Genomic DNA, 22,566 nt, shown 5'->3' with positions numbered 1-22,566 from the left:
CATTTCATAAAAAGGTTTTCTCTTCTTTGCCCTTTCCCCTTCCAGCAAAAACTGCACACCCTGGTCACCCTGCTGGTGGAACGTACCCTGCTTTTCTCCCCACTGTAGCAGCCTGAGCATCCTTCCCTCGCTCTCAGTCCCCCTTTCTGACTTGGAAAAGCAAACTAGGGCTCTCGCCACTCCTTCCTTTCCCCCCTTCCTTCTTTGTTCTTCCTGCTCCCGGTCTGTATGGCTGCAAGGAGACCTAGGTTTGAGGGACAGACCCTTTCCCACCTTGGGAGCAGGGATCAAGGGCAGCTGTGCTGGGAGAGAGGCACCCATTGCCCTGGCGCTGGGTGGTTTCTTTTAGTGGGACTTTCTGGGCAAACACGGGGAGGCGGGACAGTTGCCTAGCAAAGATCTCTGGGTGAGAAAACCCACACCCACAGAGAGAGAGAGGTGGGACCAGACTGAGAACAAAGGCAGATCTGCTGATAGCCTCCTCCCTCTCTCCTCTCCCCCCCTTACTCCGCCTGGGTAGCATAAGAGCCTGGCCTCCTGCCAAGGAGGGTCACACAAGCCCAGCTTTCCGTCTCTTGTCTCTGCAGCAAGCCCTGCCACCGGCAACAGCTGTTCTGATGAGGTAAGCCCCCTTCCTGTGGAAGCCTCTGGGTCCATGGAGTAAGGAGACCTGCCGGCCGGCCGGCTGGCTGGCTGGCCCAGTGGGTGGAGCAGATCGGATTGCTGCTGCACATCTTTTTGAGTCAGGATTTGAGCCCAGGTAACTGCTCGGCAAAGGAGCAGGAACCAGATCTTGGCGTCTTGTTTTCATCAACAACAAAACAGAGAAAGTGTCCGTATGGCTGGGGAGGAATGTTGCCTCTGTATAATCTGCATCTCTCTCTCCCTCCCTTGTTTTCCTAGGCAAACTTTTGCTTAGCTTTGCACTGCTGGATGGCAAATGTGTATGTACGCGTTAGTGAAGGCTGCCAGCTTTCTCACTGTCAAAGCTGTGTGTTTCCGGCTCGTTCGTTTCAGCCGTTCTGCAGGTTTCAAGAACGCATTGGCGGCTCCTTCTTTCTTCTCGCCTGTCTGCCAAGCCCCACAAACCCTAATCCTCGACGTTCAGCAATGGCTAGCATTTGTACAGTGCCGTTTGGGAAAACTCAGCCATGGAAATGCAAATGAGGGGTTGTGGGTGGGAGACAGAGCCTCTTCCCAGAGTCTCAGATCGGAAATTAGGAAGGCTTGACTTGTCAACGTGCTTGGAGGAGCTGAGCAATTGTACAGCACCTTCTCTTCCTTTCCCCCCACTTACTCCAGAACCCTCCTCAGTTCTGAGAGTGTGAATCCCCGTCATTTTCTTCCATAGAGTTGAGTCCGGAACCAGACCGTCAAAACATTTTGTCCTCCTGGTTCTCTGGAAGATACACTTATATTTCTTGAGCTGTTGAGGCTTTCGGTTGTGAGGAGAAAGAAATAGCAACTTAATTTCTCATTGTCTTTCGGTGGCCATACTGTAATCTGTGTGTCCCTGTTTCATCCCGTTCCGTGCTGGATTTATGTGACCTCTGGGGCTGGAGGTGTGCTCTCTGCTCTTCCTCTCATGCTCTTAAATGGCAGCTAAATCAGCTTTCTTTATTCCCAAGGGTGTGGGGGTGGTAGCAGCTTTGACGTCGCCATCAACCTTACCCAAGTTGCGCTTACCAATGACATGCCATGTTCCTCTTTATGCAAGGACACAGAGCCGCGAGGTGTTGTGGGAATTTCCTTCTCTCTCTCTCTCTCTCTCTCCAGGTGATAAGGCTAAGTGGGAATAAGACCTCTCTCTCTATGCGATCAGCTGTGTGCAGCTGTTGCTTTAAACGTTTCAGGACCTGACCTGTCCAAGTGAGCAACCTTGCCCTTTCCTTCCGTAGGTGGGGATTGTAGCTGCGCATGACTATGTCCACGATGGTATATCCCAGAGAGGAGAAGATGGACAAGCTCAGCCAAGAGGAGATCATCTCCAACACCAAACTAGTGATGCAGGGGCTGGAAGCCCTGAAGAATGAGCACAACTCGATCTTGCACAGCCTGCTAGAGACCATCAAGTGTCTGAAGAAGGACGAGGAAGCCAACCTAGTGCACGAGAAGGCCAACCTGCTGCGCAAGTCAGTGGAGATGATTGAGCTGGGACTTGGAGAGGCTCAGGTAAGGGGCAGCCCACTGGGGTGTCTTGGAGCGGCATATGGGTCCGTCAAAGTAAGTGAAATACAGTCGTACCTTGGTTTTCGAACAGCTTAGTTCTTGAATGTTTTGGTTCCCGAATGCCGCAAACCTGGAAGTGACTGTTCTGGTTTGGGAACTATTTTTGGAAGCTTCCTGCAGCCAATCGGAAGCTGCACTTTGGTTTCCAAATGTTTTGGAAGTCGAACAGACTTCCAGAACGGATTCCGTTCAACTTCCAAGGTACGACTGTATGGGAAATCATTGTTTAAAAGGGTTGTCAAGTACTGTATATTGCCTTAGCTGGCCTTGTGAAATCATGCTTGCCAAACATGTTTGGGTGTAGGCAGGACTCTGCCACTCTTATACAGGATAATTGCAGCTTTGGGCATAGAATTCAACATCTATAAGCTTTTGTAGCATTTCTTTTTTTAAAAATGCAAGTTTCTAGCCTTCTGGTTGTCAGGATAGGCTTGAAACTTTGTGTGAAATTCTGGTGAAGCTGCTGAAGTCTTGACTTTGCAGGGCAGGTGTGTGTGTGTGTGTGGCTGGATTTCTGTTCCTTGCTCAGGTGCCTTAAAGTCGATCCTTTCTCCATCCCATGATTTAGCAAAAGTGGTAACTTTTGCAAAATAAGCCAAGTACACATTTATTCAGATTTTTATTATTCATTAAACATGTATGTGCACCAGCATATGAAAGTCAAAGGATCAGCTTCTATAGATGCAAAATCGTAACAGTTTTAGCACAGCCCTTAGAGATACAAATCTGGAAATCAGCTAATCCGCATGAATGATGGGGAATGGAGATTAGGAATTGTTGTTCCTCTGTCCTGGGCCCTCTGTCCAGCAGCACTGCCCATCCCTTCCTCCTTGACAAATAAGGGACCTGAAGAGGTGAGCAGGCCCTCCACATTTTGCTGGACTTCAAATCCTCCCCTGTCCCACAACCCTCTGTGTTATCTTGGAAGACTCCAGAATACAGCTGGGCAAGCAGCTGGTGTGGTCTGTCTGGCGTGGTTGTCTTGAATATGGTTCCAACTTTGTGTCTCCCCCACTCCCTTTCCTCTTACTCATTAACCGCAGCCTTGCTTCTCCTTGGCAGCCCATAGGTGACTTATGGAGGCAGCTGTGGGGCCCTTATGGCACTCCTTAAGGGGCCATATTCACGCCCCCCCAAGACCACAACTTCATCAAATCATAGAACTAGTCCAATCCCTGTATGCAAGAACCTCAAAGCTTCCATGACAGATGATCATCCCAACTTGTTGAACCCAAGTGTTGCATATTTTAGTCTGAGGCAAGGACTTGGGCTAGGTGGTCATCTGACTTGTACTTCCTGCAGGCCTTGGAATCTCCTGTAGTAGTTTTTTTCTTTTTACTGAGACGGGGAACCTTAAGTCAGGCCAGCCAGGAGGTTTTTGCCTAGAGCAACATGGAAACTGCCATTGAAGGGGGACCTCGCAAGGGGGCACTATTCTTGCAATAGGCCAGGGGTGTGGAGACTCAGGCCTGTGAGGGGCCTACATGCGCCCCCTCAGGCCTCTTTAGCTGGTCCTCTGAACTGTTCATGGCCATATGTTTTTGCCTGGCTAGAATATGTCCCTGAGCTCTGATAATGACTCTCTTCCCTCCCAGCCAAGCAAGAGAGGGGGATATGTATTGGTGGGTGGGTGTGTTTAGAAACTAGCATGCTGTACAAAGGTAACATTTACGTTCATTGCTCCACCCACTTTTGCCTCTGGCTCTGCCTACCACTGTTAATGTGCCCCCTGCCCCCACCACCCAAAGGTTACCCTGAAGGAAGCCCAGCCCTTCAGGGTCGAGAAAGGTTTTCCCACCTCTGCGTTAGGCAACAGCGAAGGTCTCTTCTTGCTTCCCTTGGGCCAGGTGATGATGGCTTTGTCAAACCACCTGAACGCAGTGGAATCCGAGAAGCAGAAGTTGCGGGCCCAGGTGCGCCGGCTGTGCCAGGAGAACCAGTGGCTGCGGGACGAGTTGGCAAACACCCAGCAGAAGCTGCAGCGCAGCGAGCAAACGGTGGCGCAGCTCGAGGAGGAAAAGAAGCACCTGGAGTTCATGAACCAGCTGAAGAAATACGATGAAGATGTGTCCCCATCGGTGAGCACCCAGAACATTTTGGAGTGGGGGAAGAGGCCTGTGTCTTGACATGGAGCTCTTTCTGCTTGAAAGTCTAGTAGTGATGGTCTTTCCAAGAGGTCCTGATAGAGCATCTAGCAATTTGAGTTTGTCTGGGTGGATGAGATAGACAAGGCTCACCCCAGCTACAGTAACTGGGTTGGTCTTCTCTTGCTGGGGAAGAGAACCTTTGAATGGGCTTGCTTGGTTAAGCTTAACTACTTAAGTGAAATATTAAGCACTCATGCTCTCCTTTCCCCCTTTTTCTTTGGCCCCCCCCCATCAATGTCCCAGGAGGAGAAAGAAGGCGATTCCACAAAAGATTCCTTGGATGATTTGTTTCCAAATGAGGAAGAGGACCAGGGCCAAGGGTGTATGTTGCATTCTTCCTTATTTTATTATTCATTTATTTAACCAGCAGGATTTGCATACCACTTCCTCATCAAAACCATTAAGCAGTGGTTGCATAATACGATATAAAATTTACATTAAGATCAGGTCTTTAAAAACAAGCTGTCAAAATGCAAGTAAAGTCAGCAGTTTGTTTGTTTTTTTAAAAAAAATGTGCATAATAGAATAAAATCACATGTTAAAACACATGTCAAAATTCCATGTGTCTGGGTATGCTTGCCCTCAGCCAGCCTGTCTCAACCTGTGGGTCCCCAGATGTTGTTGAACTACAACTCCCATCACCCCTAGCTAGCAAGGCCAGAGCTCAGGGATGATGGGAGTTGTAGTCCAACAACATCTGGGGACCCACAGGATGAGAACTGCTGCCTAAGCGAAGAGGTTTTTTGCAGACAGTATGGCAAAGGTGCCTGTCTAATATCAATGGGCGGGGAGTTCCTGGGTGTATAATTCCTTGCAAGTGCAGAACAAGCATCATGTGGGCACTTATCAAAGTGCTCGTTCTGCAAATCAAAGCGGTAACTGGGGTAACTGGTGTGCAGAGGACAGATGAAAGGAAGAGTCATAAAGCTACCTTTTTGGACCTATCTTCCAGCGGCTGTTGTGTCTCATTTGAGAGGGAGTGCTAGCCAGTAGGAATGGGCCATAGCCCCCATGGCATTGCGAGCTGCCTCCTCTATCCTCGATTAATGCGCTCTTATGTTTGCAGTGCCTCATCCGCACAGCAGTGCAGCGGCAGCCGCCCAGCAAGGCGGCTACGAGATCCCAGCACGCCTGCGCACACTCCACAACCTGGTGATCCAGTACGCTTCCCAGGGACGCTACGAAGTGGCTGTTCCCCTCTGCAAGCAGGCGCTGGAGGACTTGGAGAAGACTTCGGGCCATGACCACCCTGACGTGGCCACTATGCTGAACATCTTGGCCTTAGTATACAGGTGAGAGGAGGAAGGAATGGCAGACACTCACTTCTTTTTAATAATAATTTTTATTAGTTTTCAATTACAACAATCCAATAATAGCCTCGTTATAACAATGCCAAATTATAATACAATTATTAATACCAATCATTCAGATGCCAAATTATATAATTTAGGCGGGCCCCACGTGCTAGAATTGATGGTTTGATGATTTACTTTATTTCTGCATTCCAAAATCTTACTAATTTCAATTACACACCAGTCAAAATAACAATCCCTTATACAACAACTGCCATTTTAACGACTTCCATTTGTATTGACACATTAAATGATTTATAAACTTACAGGTGAAGCATTCAAACTATATCCTTGACCTTCCTGTGTGTGGCAATTATTCTGTCTGTGATGTTTCTTCCTGTCCTTGTAAAATGTTATGTCTATCTTTTCCCTGTTGTTGCTGTTCTCCATCATGCCTTGGGCAGAGATCGTACCCCATTGTTGTTTCAGAAGTTCTCCATTGCACCACCCCGTGCTTCATTGTTTTGCAACTTTAACAGCAGCTGCAAAAATCGCACTGTCCCAATAAATATCCTGTTTTCACCATTTTTCTCTCAGCCTGGGAAGGAGAGCGATCTTTCGAGCTTCGAATAACTCAGTAATGAACCGTATCAACTCCGGCAGACACTCACTCACTTTGGAAGGAACAGGGCTTTCTTGGGTTTCCCCCTTGTGTAACTATGGAACAGTTGTCTGGGACAGTGAAACTCAGTGCTTTGAATTTAATTGTGGAAAGTTGTGTGGCGAAGGAGGAAGGACCTCCCTGGGTCTTGTGTGATACGATCTCTGTCCCTCCAGTATTGCTCAATATGTGCCTCACTTTGTGCTGCAGGGATCAGAACAAATACAAGGAGGCAGCTCACCTTCTGAACGATGCACTGTCTATCAGGGAGAAGACGCTTGGCAAGGACCACCCTGCAGTAAGTAGCCGTTTCCCTGGACTTTGATGAGAAGGAGGTTCTGGGCAGTGGGGAGTTGTAAGCCAGTCATGTGGCCAAGGGGACTTGCAGGAGTGTCATGTTACATGGTCAGCTGACCCTTCGGAAGGGTTTGGTGACAAAGTCAGGGCTAGATGACTCAAAGGGGGGGGGGGGTTCTTTTTGCTGCAAAAGCTGAACAAGGAGTCCAGACAGGTAAGGTGAGCGAGTTAGTCCCTGACCTAGGCCATTCTGCTGTAAAAATCTTGGACCGTCTTTGCCATGGATGGTTGCAAGGTAGTGGTGTTTAAAGGAATCTTGCTTGATAGGTCTTTCTTTCTTTCTTTCTTTCTTTCTTTCTTTCTTTCTTTCTTTCTTTCTTTCTTTCTATCTATAGTTCTTCCATGGCTCTAATGTAGGTCTGCTTATGTTTCTCTACAGGTTGCAGCAACCCTGAATAACTTGGCTGTTCTCTACGGCAAAAGGGGGAAATACAAGGAGGCAGAACCATTATGCAAGCGAGCACTGGAAATCCGGGAAAAGGTAAATTCCCTCCCCCCTGGAGAAGAAAGGGCCAGGGTGTCAAGACAACCAGCCGGGGGGCCTCTGCAACCCTTTTCAGTGCTACTCAGGAAAGGGGAGCATGTGTGTTAGATAGGAAGTTTCCCGAGTCAGTCTAGAATGGTCTGTCTAGCTTAGTATTGTCTGCACTGACCGGCAGCATCTCTCCAGGGTTTCATGCAGGCATCTTTCCCTGCCCTTCCTGGAGATGCCAGGGATTGAAACTGGCACCTTCTGCATGCAAAGTGTGGATCCATGTGGATTCAGAGCAATGCCTAGGGAGGGGCAGGTGTCAAATACGATGCAGAAGGAGCTATTTCTGCCAGAGCTGAAGCTCCAAGTGACTTTCCATGGGCCACTCCCCACCCCCCCAAAGTAAAAGGATCCTGCCATATTCCCAGATTTGCTTCTTTTCTTCCTAACTAGCCTTTTCTGTTTGTTTGCCTCCTTTTCAGGTTCTAGGCAAAGATCATCCGGATGTGGCCAAACAGTTAAATAACTTGGCTTTGCTATGCCAGAATCAGGGAAAGTATGAAGAGGTAGAATATTACTACTGTCGGGCGCTGGAGATCTATGAGTCGCGCCTGGGGCCTGACGACCCAAATGTGGCCAAAACAAAGAACAATTTGGTGAGTCCACTGGGTGGTGAAAAGGGGGTGGGGGTGGGTATCGCGCATGAGGATCAGTGGCTGCCTGTGCTGCATTTTTAAGATTGTCATTCCTGTCCTCTGTCCCAGGCCTCCTGTTACCTGAAACAAGGCAAATATAAGGAAGCAGAGGTCCTCTACAAGGAGATCCTCACCCGGGCCCATGTGAAGGAATTTGGCTCTGTGGATGGTACGGACAGCGAAGAGCGAGGAGGGCTTGGTGGGGGTGTGCAGGCCAGTGGTGTATCGTGGGTTGCCCGTGCCCAGGACCACACTGTGGGAGGAAAGGAGTGCGCATGCGCATTCAACTGCCAAACGGCGTCCGTGTCACCCAGGAAATCGCAGCCATGGAGATAAGAAAAGAGTCATTCCGTTGTCTGGAAGAGGTCACTTCCTGGTTTATAGGTAGAAACCATTTTCAAAGGAGCCCAGTGCCAGAAGAGCACAGCTGTATTGAGGCAGCACCAGGTGTTGAAATTTTGCACCCTTAACAAGTTTGTGCCCAGGGCAGCCGCCCTTGTGCCTGCCCCCCAAACACCACTGGTGCAGGCTGGAGCCTAGGTGCCTAGCTCCTTCTGCAACAGTACTCTTTGAATTACCTATTTCTTTTCATGGCCCGGCTGACAAAAACTATTTCCTCCAAAGAAAATAAGCAAACGGATCCAAAAATTTAAGCTTCTTCCTTTCTCGACTGTACCATGGGAAAGAGTAGCATTCCTTATGAAATACCAACAGGGTGTTTTGTTTTTTGTTTTGTTTTGTTTTGTTTTGTTTTGTTTTGTTTTGTTTTGTTTTGTTTTGTTTTAACCAGATTTGTATTTTATCCTGCAGACGAGCACAAGCCGATATGGATGCATGCAGAAGAAAGAGAGGAGATGAGCAAGGTGAGTGCGAGAACATTTATTCTGGTGGGTGAGAGCAGGCACACAGCGCACACCTGAGTTTTTCTTGTTCACCTGTCCTGCATTGGGAAGAGCTCCGGAAATGGCAGCATCCTCTCTTTGCCTTAGAGTGGATCTCTGATGGTGCCAAACCTGCTGACTGGTAGCTGCAGCGGAGGGCTGAATACCTTAGTGCAGCAGTATTTTGTTGGGTTGTAGTGTGTTAATGTGTCATGGGGGGCAGTAGGGACGAGGGGTGCTACTCAGACCATAGAAACTTTCTGGGGCAGGAGTTGAAATTGATTGCCCTGTTTTTCCTGTGCCTTGCATGTTTTCTCTTTATTATAGTGCACTCCTTAGGACGAACTGGAGAGTGGAAGATGAAGGGATTTCAGCAGGTTTCTGGGCCACAGACTGCAGAACCAGAATGTTTTTAGAAAAATAAATCTCAAGCCTCAGAATTCGGTCATTTGGAAAGCTCAGTTGACTGATCAGGAAAAAATAGCTCCTTCAGCCCCAAGGCTTAAGAGAAGGGTAATAGGAAGACACTATAGTCTTCTGCTTTAGATTTCCCAGTCTTAGAAACCAGGATATGTGGGGGAACCCCTGCCTATTAGAGCTACAGCAAGCCCAAGATACTTAGGAGACATGTTCCAGCCCATGGTGCAGTGAGCAGTGGCTCATGGCTCCTTTGGAAACAGATAAATTGCAAAGACTTCACGTGCTTCTGAAACATTCTGGGCTAAGGTGCTGAGCACAGCACAGAACTTCACAAGCAGGAATATAAAAGCTCCAGAACACTTTCCATGCTGGAATTCAGTTGAGCAGAACCCACCTGGTTGTTTTTTTCTCAATTTCTCTCCCATTTTTACAAATCTTGCCTGATTTAATGTCTCAGGCTGTTTCCCTTGAACATAGGCCATGTCACTACAAGAAATAAGTAGGGTATTGGCACTCTTATCGCTACCAGGCTTGCCGAATGCCCTCCTGTGGAATAGATGGTTTAGAATGAGTGAGATGGGTGCCTGTTTCTCAGGTTCTGAGCCAGCCTTTCTTCGCTGAAGAATTTTTGCTGCTCTTGCTGGATGATCTCGGAGTCAAGTCAGAGAACTGTGTGTTTATGTGCTGCCTTGAATATTGTTGGCTAACAAAATCTGACCCTGCTATGATACGATCTCATGTCAGGAAGTGGCTGAAATCAAGAGCCACTTGAAACAAATTTTCCTCTGGAAAAAACCAGCTGGGCATCTTTTAATTGGATTTCACCTAGATCATGGGCTCAGATGAGTCAGCTGGTTAAATGAGAGACTTCATACATAGTTCTTGAGGCAAAACTCCCTCTTCTGTCAACCAGGATCTTTATCAAGAAGCTAAGGGTACTGATTTAGGTCCTCTTCATTGCCCTATCAGCAATTTTGTTTCCACCAACCTTCTCTGTTTCTCATCACATGCTTGAAAAAACACTGCGATGCAACACCTCCCTGTAGAGTACTTGTGAACATGATTTAAATATTTCATGCATTCTTTAGTTCCAGACAGGAAGCAAATGAGTGGGGCAGGTTTAGTTCCCTAACCTGGAGCCGTGGTACTCTAATCCCACCTGACTCTTTCCTGCATGGTCTTCCTTCAGTGGACTGCCCTTTCACTACTTTGGCCTCCTCTAGCAGAGTTTCACTCCAGCACATTGAGCAGGGAGCAGCTGGAAAAAGGTGGAGCAATAAGGCTCAGACCATTTCCCCTCCCAGTTCCTTAATGCAGCAAGCATCTAGTTAAGTTAGTCACTAAGGCCCAGTTCACACTTGAAGCATTCTTGTGACTAGGGAGCTTCCTATTGGTTCATCTGTTTTCTAGTCTGATGGGCAATGGCTCTCCATCATCTCATAGGATCATAGGATGCTGCCTTATTCTGGGTCAGACATTGGGTGCATCTAGCTCTGTATTGTCTCTCCAGGGTTTCAGACAGGGAATCTTCCAAGCCCGACCTGGAGATGTCAGCAATTGAAACCTGGGCCTTCTGCAGGTGAATGAAGTGCTCCATCACTGAGGTCTTTCCCATCACCTGCTAGTTGAGCCTTTTTACTAGAGGTTCCAGCAGTGAATGTGGAGCCTTCTGCAGGCAAAGGATATGCTCTTGTCACTGAGCTGGGGTCTGTCCCCAAGTAGGAATGAAAAGTGTAAATACAATAAAGCTGATTGTGGACATCCATGTGAACTGTGACTGATAGATACTTCCTGGTACATGCCCGCCATGTGGCCCTGCGTGTTTGCAAGCACACCTCTCCGCACATTGCAGTACTCGGCATTACAATTAGAGGTCTGTAAGTAGCAAACTCATTGCCTCTTAAAAAGAGTGATAATTGGAAGACACCAAGTGGGTCAGTCTCTGCTGAAACGGACAGAAAAGGGAGATGTCTAAAGGTTCTGTAGTTTGTGGGAACATAGGAAGCTGCCTTATACAGAATCAGACCCTTGGTCCTCCAGGGTTGCATACAGGGGACACTCGCAGCCTTACTTAGAGATGTTGGGGATTGAACTTGAGACCTTTTGCATGCAAAGGAGATCTTCTGCCACAGAGCTACAGATCTTTAAAACATCTGTATATCTAAACAGCTACCAACATTCATCATGCTTTCTAGGGGAAACTTTCTGAATAATACTGAGTATCTCCCAGCCCATATATGTTCAAAGTTATACATGCCATCACAGTAATCACCAACCTTTCTGGGTAGGTCAACACAGTATCCCCAAAGCAGGCGGGGGGCGGGGAGGGGGGAGAGAAGCAGATTGAGGAGGGGCAGTCAAGAGTAAGTCAGTGGCTGACTTGGGGACGGTCAGTGACCTGGGGACTTCCCAGCTAAGAACTTTTATCTTACCAGCTAAGCTAAATGAGCTTTTCTTTGAATGCAGAAGTGAACTGGAGCTTTCCAGAATGGCAAAACAGAGGATTTTTGCAACCAATGCAGAGGAGTGAGATCATATGTTGTTGTTGGACTAAGCAGCTCCTCTTCAGTAATGTACTCGGTTTCCATTCTCCATGATGTCATCTTCTACTGGCATTCTCGGTTTCTTTGCCATGCTATTAAAAAGCATTAAACCCATCTTGCTAGAGCATTCCTTTTCCCCCCACTTTCCTTTTGTCATATCTTTATCCACGTAACATAGCTTCATCCATACAGATCAGTCTCGTAAATGTTTTCGCAAAGCAGGCTTCTTCGAACACAGTGGGATTTGCTCCCGAGTGAATGTGTATAGAACGGCAGCCATGGTCATCTTCCTGTGGATGGACTTGGGGCACCTTTTCGCAGTGCATGCTGTACATACTGACCCTGGGAGGGGGGAATAGATAGACCATCTTCATTGTACTGCTAAGGAAACACCCCTAAGGAACAGGCTAAGGTAGGGGTGGGAAACTCTGGCCATCAAGATGTTATTGAACGCCTGCTCTCATCAATCTAAGGCGCCATGGCCAGTGGTCAAGGATGATGGGAATTGTAGTCCAACAACATTGGAGGGTCACAGGTTTCCCATTTATCGGGCAGCCCCTGGGTAGGAACAACTAAATTCATTTTGCCCTTTAAAACAAAAACAAAAGCTTTCTGTTCCGAAAGGGAACAGAATTCTATGGGGCAGAAAGATGGTCCTTTTTACAAAGAGATATCTCAGTGCCATCTCAAAGGTTTTCAGTGCAAATTAAGACTTTTAAGCCCCGTTAAATGGATGAGGGTGACTCTCAGCTTCGTATAGGTAAGCTCATAAGTTTGGAACTCTTCTTGCTGGGCGGAAGTTTTCAGCCAAACTGCTGACTCCGACCCCTGACCCCACATCCTGTGACAATGCCTCTTGCGATCCTTACCTACAAAATGCCCTAATGGGCCGTTCTTGGATGCTAAGTCTGCCAATTCTTCGTACAGAATGATGCAGCTATGTGGGGCACTAGTGTCCATCGGAGCTACTGTGATTGAAGTAGATCAGAGGTGCCTGAGAGATCCAGCACAGTTTATATGGAAAACCTGTGGGAGCCTGTGTTAGAGGTTAATAGCCATTGATGGTCTCCTGCTACCCCAGACTGCCGTCTTCTGAACGTCATTGGAGGGCCAAAGGTCTGAATTGAATACCTTCTTAAGAAGGTCAGAAGCAGAGTCCTCACCCTTCGCAACGGCAGTAATGCAGTTCCCCATAGCAACCTAATTGCGATTTTTAGACTTGGGTGAAATGCAGCACAATTAAAACCCTGTTCTGGGCATCCTGTTTGTCTCCGTAATGAAGAGCCCACATTTTGAATAGCCCTACTGAGGACTACCAAGTCCTCTTGCTTTGGCCTGGTAACACAGTACTCGAAACAGGATCACCCATCCTTGCTGGAATGGAGTCCTGGCATGCATTAACCTACTTCTCCCCCACAAATTCAGCGCTTAAACCCTTGTCGGCATTAGCCTGAGGCATGACCGTCTAGGAATCCCCCAGATAGCAGGCCTGCCAGGGAATTTTCTGAAGGAGCAACTCCTCCTCCAAAGTGATTTAAAAATAACTTCTTTTTTTAAACAACAGGAAGTTTTTCTAAGCCTAGGGAACCTAATGCCTCAATCGGCCTACTGTTCCTTGGCTGACTCCCCCAGAAAAGTGGTTAAAAAATAAATAAAACGGTTGGGCACAGTTCCGGTGGGAAGTTGTTAGAAGACAGGAATTTTGTTCCTGGGAGAGGGAGCAGACCAGACAAAGTGGCTTTCAGTTTCTGGCCACACATTCAAGTAGCGCTTTGAGGAACTGTTAGAGTTGGAGACAGTCGATCAGGCCTTGCCTAGCCGAATCCCTTGCTCCGTTCAGGAAATTCAGAAACTGGAATATCCATCTGAAAGGGAGAGGGCACACGGGCACACACACACACACACACACACGTAATTGGAACTGTACTTACCTACAAGAAGCGTCTCTTAACGTCAAATCCGAATCTCCCCCTCCTGTAACTTTCAGCCCATCGGATCTAGCCAGCCCTGCCTTCCGGGGCAGCAGATAACAAGTCTTTGCCCACTTCAGGTATTTGAAGAGAAATGTGAGACTGGCTCTTCTGCTTAATAAGGATTTTAGTCGCTTGTTAAAGGAATTAACTTTTATTAAGCTCTTACACTACCTTTTACTGTGACTGCATCTTTATGTACTTAGGCTTGTGTCCTTGTTTGCAGACCCGTGAACTCCAAAGTCCCAGGCATTGCGTCACCATTTCATCTCTTTTGGCTGAAACAGATATTTGCTTAACAATATGTTTTTCTATGCAATAAGCTGGGGCAGCCATCTCCCCCTTTTTAAAAAATGTAGCAAGACCTGTGCTACTTAGCTGAAGCCTGTAATAGACCAGCAAGCTCACTAATTTTTATTTTTTAATGGTCAAAGTTGCCTTTGGTATCTTTGCCGAGTTGCCTTAATCACATACTTGAGTCTTCCCAGAATCTGTTATCTCATTCTCCGGTTTTTAGGGGACAGTGGTGTCATTCTAAATCCGGAAGTGCAGAACCTTTGGCCCTTCAAAATGTTGCTGAACTACAATTCCCATCATCCCTGGCCACTGGGCAGCGTTGCTGGGGCTGATGAGAGTTGTAGTCCAGGCAGGCCAAAGGTTCTTCACACCTGTTCTAAATGGTCGTGGTCCATATGTATGTAGTCTCAAAGCATACCAATATTGGAGCCGACATGGCGGCAAGGTTGTTGTTGTTTAGTCGTGTCTGACTCTTCGTGACCCCATGGACCAGAGCATGCCAGGCACTCCTGTCTTCCACTGCCTCCCACAGTTTAGTCAAACTCATGCTGGTAGCTTTGAAAACACTGTCCAACCATCTCATCCTCTGTTGTCCCCTTCTCCTTGTGCCCTCCATCTTTCCCAACATCAGGGTCTTTTCCAGGGAGTCTTCTCTTCTCATGTGGCCAAAGTATTGGAGCCTCAGCTTCAAGGATCTGTCCTTCCAGTGAGCACTCAGGGCTGATTTCTTTAGAATGGATCGGTTTGATCTTCTTTCAGTCCATGGGACTCTCAAGGGTCTCCTCCAGCACCATAATTCAAAAGCATCAATTCTTCGGCAATCAGCCTTCTTGATGGTCCAGCTCTCACTTCCATACATCACTCCTGGGAAAACCATAGCTTTAACTATACGGACCTTTGTTGGCAAGGTGACGTCTCTGCTTTTTAAGATGCTGTCTAGGTTTGTCATTGCTTTTCTCCCAAGAAGCAGGCGTCTTTTAATTTGGTGACTGCGGCAAGGTAACTGGGACCAAACAAGCTTATATCTTTTTATCCCTGCTAGGCACGCAAGCAGAGGCAAACAAACCAGCCATGGTCTTCAGTGCACTGATGCTTTGACTATTCTAACAAAGTCTTCTCTTTTTTCTCTCCTCCCTCCCTCCCCAATTTCTCTTTCCAGAGCAAGCACAGAGAAAACATTGCATATGCAGAGTATGGTGGCTGGTACAAGGCATGCAAGGTCAGCAGGTAAGTTGCTTTCAGGAGTTCTTTATTACTTGTTATTTCAGCTATTAGTTAATATGCCACTTACTTGCCAAGGTGGCTTCTAAGTGATTTAAAAGTATTAAGCTTAATTATAGATAAATAAGCACACATAACTAAAGAGCACAATAAGACAATTTCATCAAAATATTTAATATGTATTAATCCATTGAAACAATACAACAATAAAGCAGCAATTGAAACAGGAGGTCCCTTCTTTAGAGAGGAGCCAGTGGTACGCCAATATTGATGGGGCTTCATATTTTATCGGGAAGAGTTTTCCACAACACTGGTTCCACCAGTGAAAAAACCCCGTCCTTCCGTGACTCAAAGGGTTGAATTGAATTGTTGCCCAAGTGCTCCTGTAACAGCTTTTGATCCAGTGGGTGGCTTTACTAATGGGAGCTTATTATTTTCCAGTCCCCCCCCCCACCTTCAGAGCACCTCCTTCCTTGAAAATTGGCTCCAGAGAGTTTGGGGGATACAGCAGGAAGGGCAAATCGACAAAAGTCACTTCTCCTTTTCCTTTAGCAGAAGTATCCACTGGATCCAAAAGCCTCCTGTAGTTTCAGATCCCACCCAATTTATTTATTTTTAGCTTTAAACTTCTTCTATTAATATGAATATGCCCATTTAGGGCCTAATAGCAAGGGGCAAGTACCTCTTTCCTTGTGTAGCAGTATTCTATGTAATTGCTGGGTAGTACAGTGGTACCTCGGGTTACATACGCTTCAGGTTACATACGCTTCAGGTTACAGACTCCGCTAACCCAGAAATAGTACCTCAGGTTAAGAACTTTGCTTCAGGATGAGAACAGAAATTGTGCTCCGGCAACGTAGCAGCAGCAGGTGGTCCCATTAGCAAAAGTGGTGCTTCAGGTTAAGAACAGTTTCAGGTTAAGAACGGACCTCCAGAACGAAATAAGTACTTAACCCGAGGTAGCACTGTAACTGTTCAGCTAAGCAGTCTCAGTGTCACGGGAAGTGGGAGGTGTGTAGACAAGGGCGGCTCAGTGTTCAAGGTATTGCCATAGTAAGCAAGGACTGCTGGCTTCAGTGTTTCCCTTTCTCCTTAGCCCCACAGTGAACACCACTCTGCGAAACCTGGGCGCACTGTACAGGCGTCAGGGCAAGCTGGAGGCTGCGGAAACGCTGGAAGAGTGTGCAGTGCGATCCCGGAGACAGGTAAGGCCAACACCACCCCACGAACAACTTCTTGCGTAAAGGGAACTCTAGGGAGAAGAAAGCAAAAGTTGAGTGTTTCATCTGATTTTTAGATTTGCCAGGCAATTTAAGGCTTATACGGTGGAGCCTAAACCAGTGGCTGTCATCAAATATGTAAAATGCCCTTATAAAGTTCCCTGCTGGTGTTGATTGAGAAGGTGTGGCCAGTTGTTTGTCAGTGTGGCTTTTCCTAGAAAGTTGCAGCTCGATGTGTTTTTTTTTCAGGATCCTTCCACTTCATCAGCAAAAGAAATTGCAGCAGGCTATAGAATCCGGCCGAAATAATTTACTTGACATTCTCTGGGTTCAGGCAATAAAATCTTGTCTTATTAAGCCGCAGTATGAATGAGCTTCATGCAATTGTAAGCAGCTGCTTTGCTTCCTTACAGGAAAGCAAATTGGGTAATTGTAATTATCCATAATTTCCCTTTATGTCTGTACAGGAAACTATGGTTAATGGCTTCCAAAACCAAGCCAGAACTTGAAGCTATGGTTCATGGCTTTACAACATTGGCTTGTTGGGAAGCCATTAGCCATAGTTCCCAGTTTGGACGTAATGGGAAGCTAACTGTGGCATCCTGACTTGACGAAGGAGTAGAACAGCTGTGTGCTGGTGCACGGAGCTCATTCATATCTCAGTCCAAGATTTGATTGCATAAATGCATTGATTGCCTGTCAAGTGCTTGATGACTCCTTTGGAAAAGTTCTGCTTAATCAGAAAATGTGCTTTAGATCATTAATGTAGATCTGTCCAGCTGGTTGGACTGCAATGAATTTATATAGAATTGTGCCCAGGCCATATAGTTGCTCGAAAGCATGAAATGGAAGAGTTTCAGGAACACTCCTTGTATGTATGTTTATTTTTACCCCGGTTTACTTTGGATGTTCTTGATGGTCTCATCTTGATGTTCTAGTCATTTGTTGCCAGGAGCTGAGCTAAGCTCAGTGTGTTTCACAACTGGATCATTTAGATGACTGTGGAATTCAGCATCTGGAGAACATTTGGCTTCTTTTTTTTTTAGGCAAGTTTTTTAGCCGTTATGGCAGGCCTAGGCAAACTCCGGCCCTCCAGATGTTTGGGACAACAATTCCCATTATCACTGACCATTGGTCCTGTTAGCTAGGGATGATGGGAATTGTAGGCCCAAGCATCTGGAGGGCCAAAGTTAGCCTATGCTTGCGTTATGGCTATGGAAGTGTGGGCAATGTCTGGTAAAGTTTATGTAGTGATGGAGGAAGAGGGTTTTGTTACTGTCCCATTGCTCCGTGCCCCACCCCCGAATAACAAAAGTTGGGGGGGGGGAAAGATGTGTGTTGGGCAAATATATGCATATATAAAAAATGTGTATGTAATCCATACAAGCTGTGCAACAGCCATGTTCACAAAACCAAATCTCAGCTTAGCTTCCTGGGGAAAACAGTAGAAGAAAGCTGTTTACCTCTTCTCCTGCTTGTGGGTTTTCCAGGGATATCTGTTTGGTATAGGAGATAGGATTGGACTTCAGGGTCACCTAACATTTTGGGCCCCCAGGCACATTTGCAAACCAGAGCAACAGTCGTGAGTACATATTGTCTTAGCTGCAGTAGAATTTCAACGAGTGGAAGGACTGGGGAGCAGACCTTGAGGGCACCCGGGAAACCCTGTGCGGCACATGGGTGCTTGCAAGCGCCATGTAGGCAACCTCGTGACCTTTGGTCTGATCCAGGAGGACTGTTTTTGTATGTTCCTAGAAAGTCAAGATATAAAGAAGGCGCATAAAGCCACCTTTGCTCCTCCTCTGTTCCTCCTCTTCCCCTCCCTTCACACAAGCCAATGAGCAAGCCAGGAAACCTTAGTCAGCTATAGCTTCCCAGTACAATGGATGCTTGGGTTGCAAATATGATCCGTGCGGGAGGCACGTTCGCAACCCACAGTGCCGTGTCTGCGCACGCATGGGTTGCGATTCAGTGCTTGTGTGCATGTGCAAAGCACGATTTAGCATTTCTGTGCATGCGTGACCGCCGAAACCTGGAAGTAACCCATTCCGGTACATCCGGGTTTTGGCGCGTCCGTAACCCCAAAAAAAGCAACCTGAAGCATCTGTAACCCGAGGTATGACTGTACATCTAAACCGAGGTGGGAGATGGGGTTGTATTCAGCATAGCACTAAGTAGATAGCTCAAAAGCTGCAAGGATTTGTGCTTGTGCAATGGAACTTTATCCATCTCCTTCCCCTGCTTCTCTTTAAATGCCCTCAATCTGTTCTAGGGGTTCCCCCAGTACTCTGGAGCAGATTTTGGGTGGGATGCATGGTGCACCAGAAGGAGGAGATGCAGAGGGGAGAAGAATCCTGCAGTGGTAGCAGTAATCCTTGCACTGACAGGATAGTTTAGTTGAAGACCACTCATGATCAGTGGCTTCCAAACAAGCCAGAATATGAAGCCATAATTAAAGTTAAATTAATACCCCAACTTGTGTTGAAGCCATTAACCATCGTTTCCTAGTTCAGATGTTAGCTGAAAAGTTGGGTTGCTCACTCACGCGAAGGGAGGAGCGAAGTGGAAATAAAGAGGCATATTTTGGCTTAGGAAGCTAAGATCTGATTCTGCAAATGTGGCCAGTGTCTTGGTGCAGAACTTGGCATGCGTACAATGGTGGGATCCAGGAAGCGAAAGGGCAACTCTGTAGTCTTTCCAATCTCCTTCCTGAACACCTTCCTGTCTCCACCCAAAATCGCCACCAGAAAAAAATAAACACACATGACCTTTTGGCGTGTTAATGGCCAGGAAGCAATGAAGTGTTTTACATCTCTAGGAAACGTTTGAGGGGCTCTGCGCTTCCCTTGCCCACCCCAACCCCCTTGTCTCTTTGTTTTGTGCTTGTCCCCTTGCAGGGCATTGACCCCATTAACCAGACCAAGGTGGTAGAGATTCTGAAAGAGGGCGATGGCTCCGAGAGGCGGAGGAGCCGAGACAGCCTGGGGGGCAGCGTCAAGTATGAGAGCGCCACAGATGGTAGCGAGGAAGTGAGTATGGGCGTGGAATGGAACGGGGTAAGTACAAGTCCACCATCAAGACCCGCCTAGCCCGGCCGAGAGAGGCAGAGGGCAGCAAACTCTACCCAGAGCTGTTCTTTCTTTTTTGTCCGCCAATTGCTGCCCCTGCCGTCTCGGGGAGCTGATGGCCTGTCGTGGCATGCCCACCTCCATCCATCCTCTTGCATGCTCCCTGCCCGCTCCTCTTAATTGCCGGGTAGCCAGACTCAGGAAGGGAGCTCTTCCCATCTTAGTTCTCACCACTCAACTCAGAAAGTAGTACCTCCCGTCCCCCAGTTTTTTTAGGTGGGGGAGTGGGCAGAAGTAAGAGCAGAAGCCACTGATTGTAGGTGCTTTGATCTCCTCTACTAACATCCTACGGTGCTGCTCTCCCCTGATCTGTTGCAGGGACAAGGGACGGGGAGGGAAAGAAGGTTGTTTCGCTTCCCAGGAGATAACTTCGCTCTCGGAGCGAAGAGCGTAAAGGGCTTTGTTTTGGTTAGGGTCCTAGGGCTGCCGCCATCGAGGAAAATGGATGTTTATGGGGTAGGGTGTGTATGTGTGTATACGTGTGTGGTGTGTGTGTGTGTGTGTGTGTGTGTGTGTGTGTGTTCAGCATCTGAAGGACATGCCAAGAGGCACTGGAATGAATGTGTGAAGACTCAGAGGCATATCTACCTCAAAGTTTCAAGAGGCCACAAACACACCACAACTGCATTTTCTATAGGCGAGTACAGTGGTACCTCTGGTTAAGTACTTAATTCGTTCCGGAGGTCCGTACTTAACCTGAAACTGTTCTTAACCTGAAGCACCACTTTAGCTAATGGGGCCTCCTGCTGCCGCCGCGCCGCCGGAGCCCGATTTCTGTTCTTATCCTGAAGCAAAGTTCTTAACCTGAAGCACTATTTCTGGGTTAGCGGAGTGTGTAACCTGAAGCGTATGTAACCTGAGGTACCACTGTATGAGTTAGAGCAGGTAACCTCCTTCTCTGCCCTCCTCCTCCTTTGTTGACCCCTGGATTGGTCTTTTATCAACAAGAGGATTTAGCTTTTTCCTATATGCAGCCTGTTTCCTAACAGAGTGCTTGGGGCTGGGTGGACTGGTGGGACATCGTCTCTGGCGAGTAGCAGGATCCTAAGAGATTTCAGCTAGTGGCAACATTACTATATCTATGTAACAAGTGAGATTTGGTGGAAGAATATGAGCCTTCACGAAAAGCATCTTGACTCTGCCTGGTTTTGGTTTTGGGTCTCGAAGACTGGTGCTTAGACCTGTTGTCTCTCCTTGGCTTGGGGAGAAGTGTGTTTCGTACCCACTCCGAGTTGGGGAAGGTGTGTGAGGATACGTAGCTTGCCTCAATGCAGCCTTTAAGCATGTTTGTTCCTTTGAGGTTCTCCATCAGATGCAGCTAGCAGCAAGGACTTTGACCTAGATGAAGGATGAGGAGGGACTTACCGACCCATTGTTTTAATGCTTTGGTTACATTTAACTTGCACTCTTTCCATCGCTCACTAACTCTCCAACTCTCCATCCTCTCTGCAGCTGCTCGCTTGCTTGCATGCGCCTCTCCATCCCCCATCTATCGCAGGCACATTGCCATGACAGCCAATCAGCGCCAAGGTGTCTTGCAATCTTGATTGTGGATTGTACCTAAAAGGCAGTACGTGAACAAAAACTGTAAAAGAATGCCAGGACCCCATAGAAACTTGGGGGGAAAGGAGTGTATAAAACTCCCTAATCCTAAAAGGCTTAAGTCCTCGTTCTTTACTTTTTCAGAGAATGACACTTCCCTCTTGGAATGAAGACGGACGTGGTATTTTAAGAGCAGTCACAGGCCCCCTTCCCCTCCGCCCACCATGCGATTCTAGCTTTGTGATTTGCAGCTTGCATTGTGGACGTACAGTCTAGCTAGCTGAACAATCACCTGATCAGCCTTCCCCTCTTCTCAGACGTCATGCAAAGGGAGAGCCTACCACCTCATCAAATACAGGGGTCTTGTGATCCGGTGGAGACTTCCACTGGACTGGGGGGGGGGCGTTAATTGTTTACCATTTCCCCCTTAGCCCTGTATCCTCCAGCACCATTTTGGTCCGGAGATTCCACCACAGATTTTCAGGAAATATAGGGGGTTGCAAGTTGAAGGAAGAATTAGCAAAAGTTCTCATCTTCCTCTCTCCCCACCCACCCTGCCATATACATTTATTCTTCATTTAACCAAAGAACCCCACAAACCAATATTTTTAAAAAGAGTTCCAAAACCGTTCCAGGAATTGTAGGGAAAGGTGGATGGATGATTTCTGAGATCCTTGGAAGATGAAGGTGGTATATAAATTTATAAATTAAAAAAATAAATAGATGATGATAGATAGATAGATAGATAGATAGATAGATAGATAGATAGATAGATAGATGATAGGATGTCTTGAGGGCCAGTTCCTCCACAACTTGGGCGCCAGTTTTTCAGTGGTACGTTTTGTATTTAGTCTGGAAAGGGCGCTTTCAAATCACTTCCTTCCGCTCTTCAAATGTTGCGTTTGTCTTCATTCTTAGACTAGTGTCCCTTGCAAGCTATGACTGGGGCTACCCTTTGTTCTGAGGCTGGCTTCCCCAACCTGGTGCCCCCCAGAAGTTGTCAGACTCCCATCAGCCCTAGCCTGCATGGCTAAATGTTGGGGATGACAGGGACTGCAGTCCAGCAACTTCTGGAGGGCATCAGTTTGAGGAAGGCAGTTCTGATCTATTCCACCTCCTGGAAAAAAGGACTGCCTGTCCCCCTCCCCATCTTTTATATAGCTATCTCCAGGGCTTAGGGTGGGCTTCATCCCTGAGGAAGAGCCGGTAATTCAGGTGCTGGTTTCCTCTGTAGTCATGTCTGTACTGTGAGCCTACATTGCAGTAGTATTTCTATATTCTTGAATGCTCTTCTTGCTGCAGAGGCCACACCCTTATGCTACAAACCCTTCCCTCTCTCATTGCATGTTTCTTTAGATCAGGGTTTCCCAAACATGGGTCTCCAGCTGTTCTTAGACTACAACTCCCATCATCCCTAGCCAGCAGGACCCGTGTTCAGGGATGATGGGAACTGGAGACCCAAGTTTGGGAAACCCTGCTTTAGATGTTCAA

The 22,566-nt window shown here is 47.2% G+C and overlaps 1 protein-coding gene across 12 annotated transcripts in view; it reads left to right on the top strand.

The window, feature by feature from the left end:
* KLC4 (kinesin light chain 4) overlaps positions 1–22,566 on the top strand; it is a 62,419-nt gene that overhangs the window by 22,826 nt on the left and 17,027 nt on the right. For 4 of the 12 annotated variants that reach the window (XM_083494420.1, XM_083494421.1, XM_083494419.1 and 1 more), the window contains exons 2-13: positions 1,899–2,172; positions 4,077–4,307; positions 4,620–4,698; positions 5,443–5,668; positions 6,540–6,627; positions 7,066–7,167; positions 7,641–7,814; positions 7,923–8,022; positions 8,664–8,716; positions 15,124–15,191; positions 16,282–16,390; positions 19,303–19,461. In XM_083494420.1, coding sequence (XP_083350546.1) covers positions 1,918–2,172; positions 4,077–4,307; positions 4,620–4,698; positions 5,443–5,668; positions 6,540–6,627; positions 7,066–7,167; positions 7,641–7,814; positions 7,923–8,022; positions 8,664–8,716; positions 15,124–15,191; positions 16,282–16,390; positions 19,303–19,461 — 1,644 coding nt within the window. In that variant the 5' untranslated portion in view covers positions 1,899–1,917. Of the gene's footprint in view, positions 1–500; positions 623–1,898; positions 2,173–4,076; positions 4,308–4,619; positions 4,699–5,442; positions 5,669–6,539; positions 6,628–7,065; positions 7,168–7,640; positions 7,815–7,922; positions 8,023–8,663; positions 8,717–15,123; positions 15,192–16,281; positions 16,391–19,302; positions 19,462–22,566 lie in introns of those variants that run through there. The other 8 variants (XM_083494422.1, XM_083494417.1, XM_083494416.1 and 5 more) reach the window with 4 other exon arrangements.

Source organism: Podarcis liolepis (assembly GCF_965112155.1).
Source record: "Podarcis liolepis genome assembly, chromosome: 3".
Taxonomy (NCBI): Eukaryota; Metazoa; Chordata; class Lepidosauria; order Squamata; family Lacertidae; genus Podarcis; species Podarcis liolepis.
This window is presented reverse-complemented; position numbering and strand designations above follow the sequence as displayed.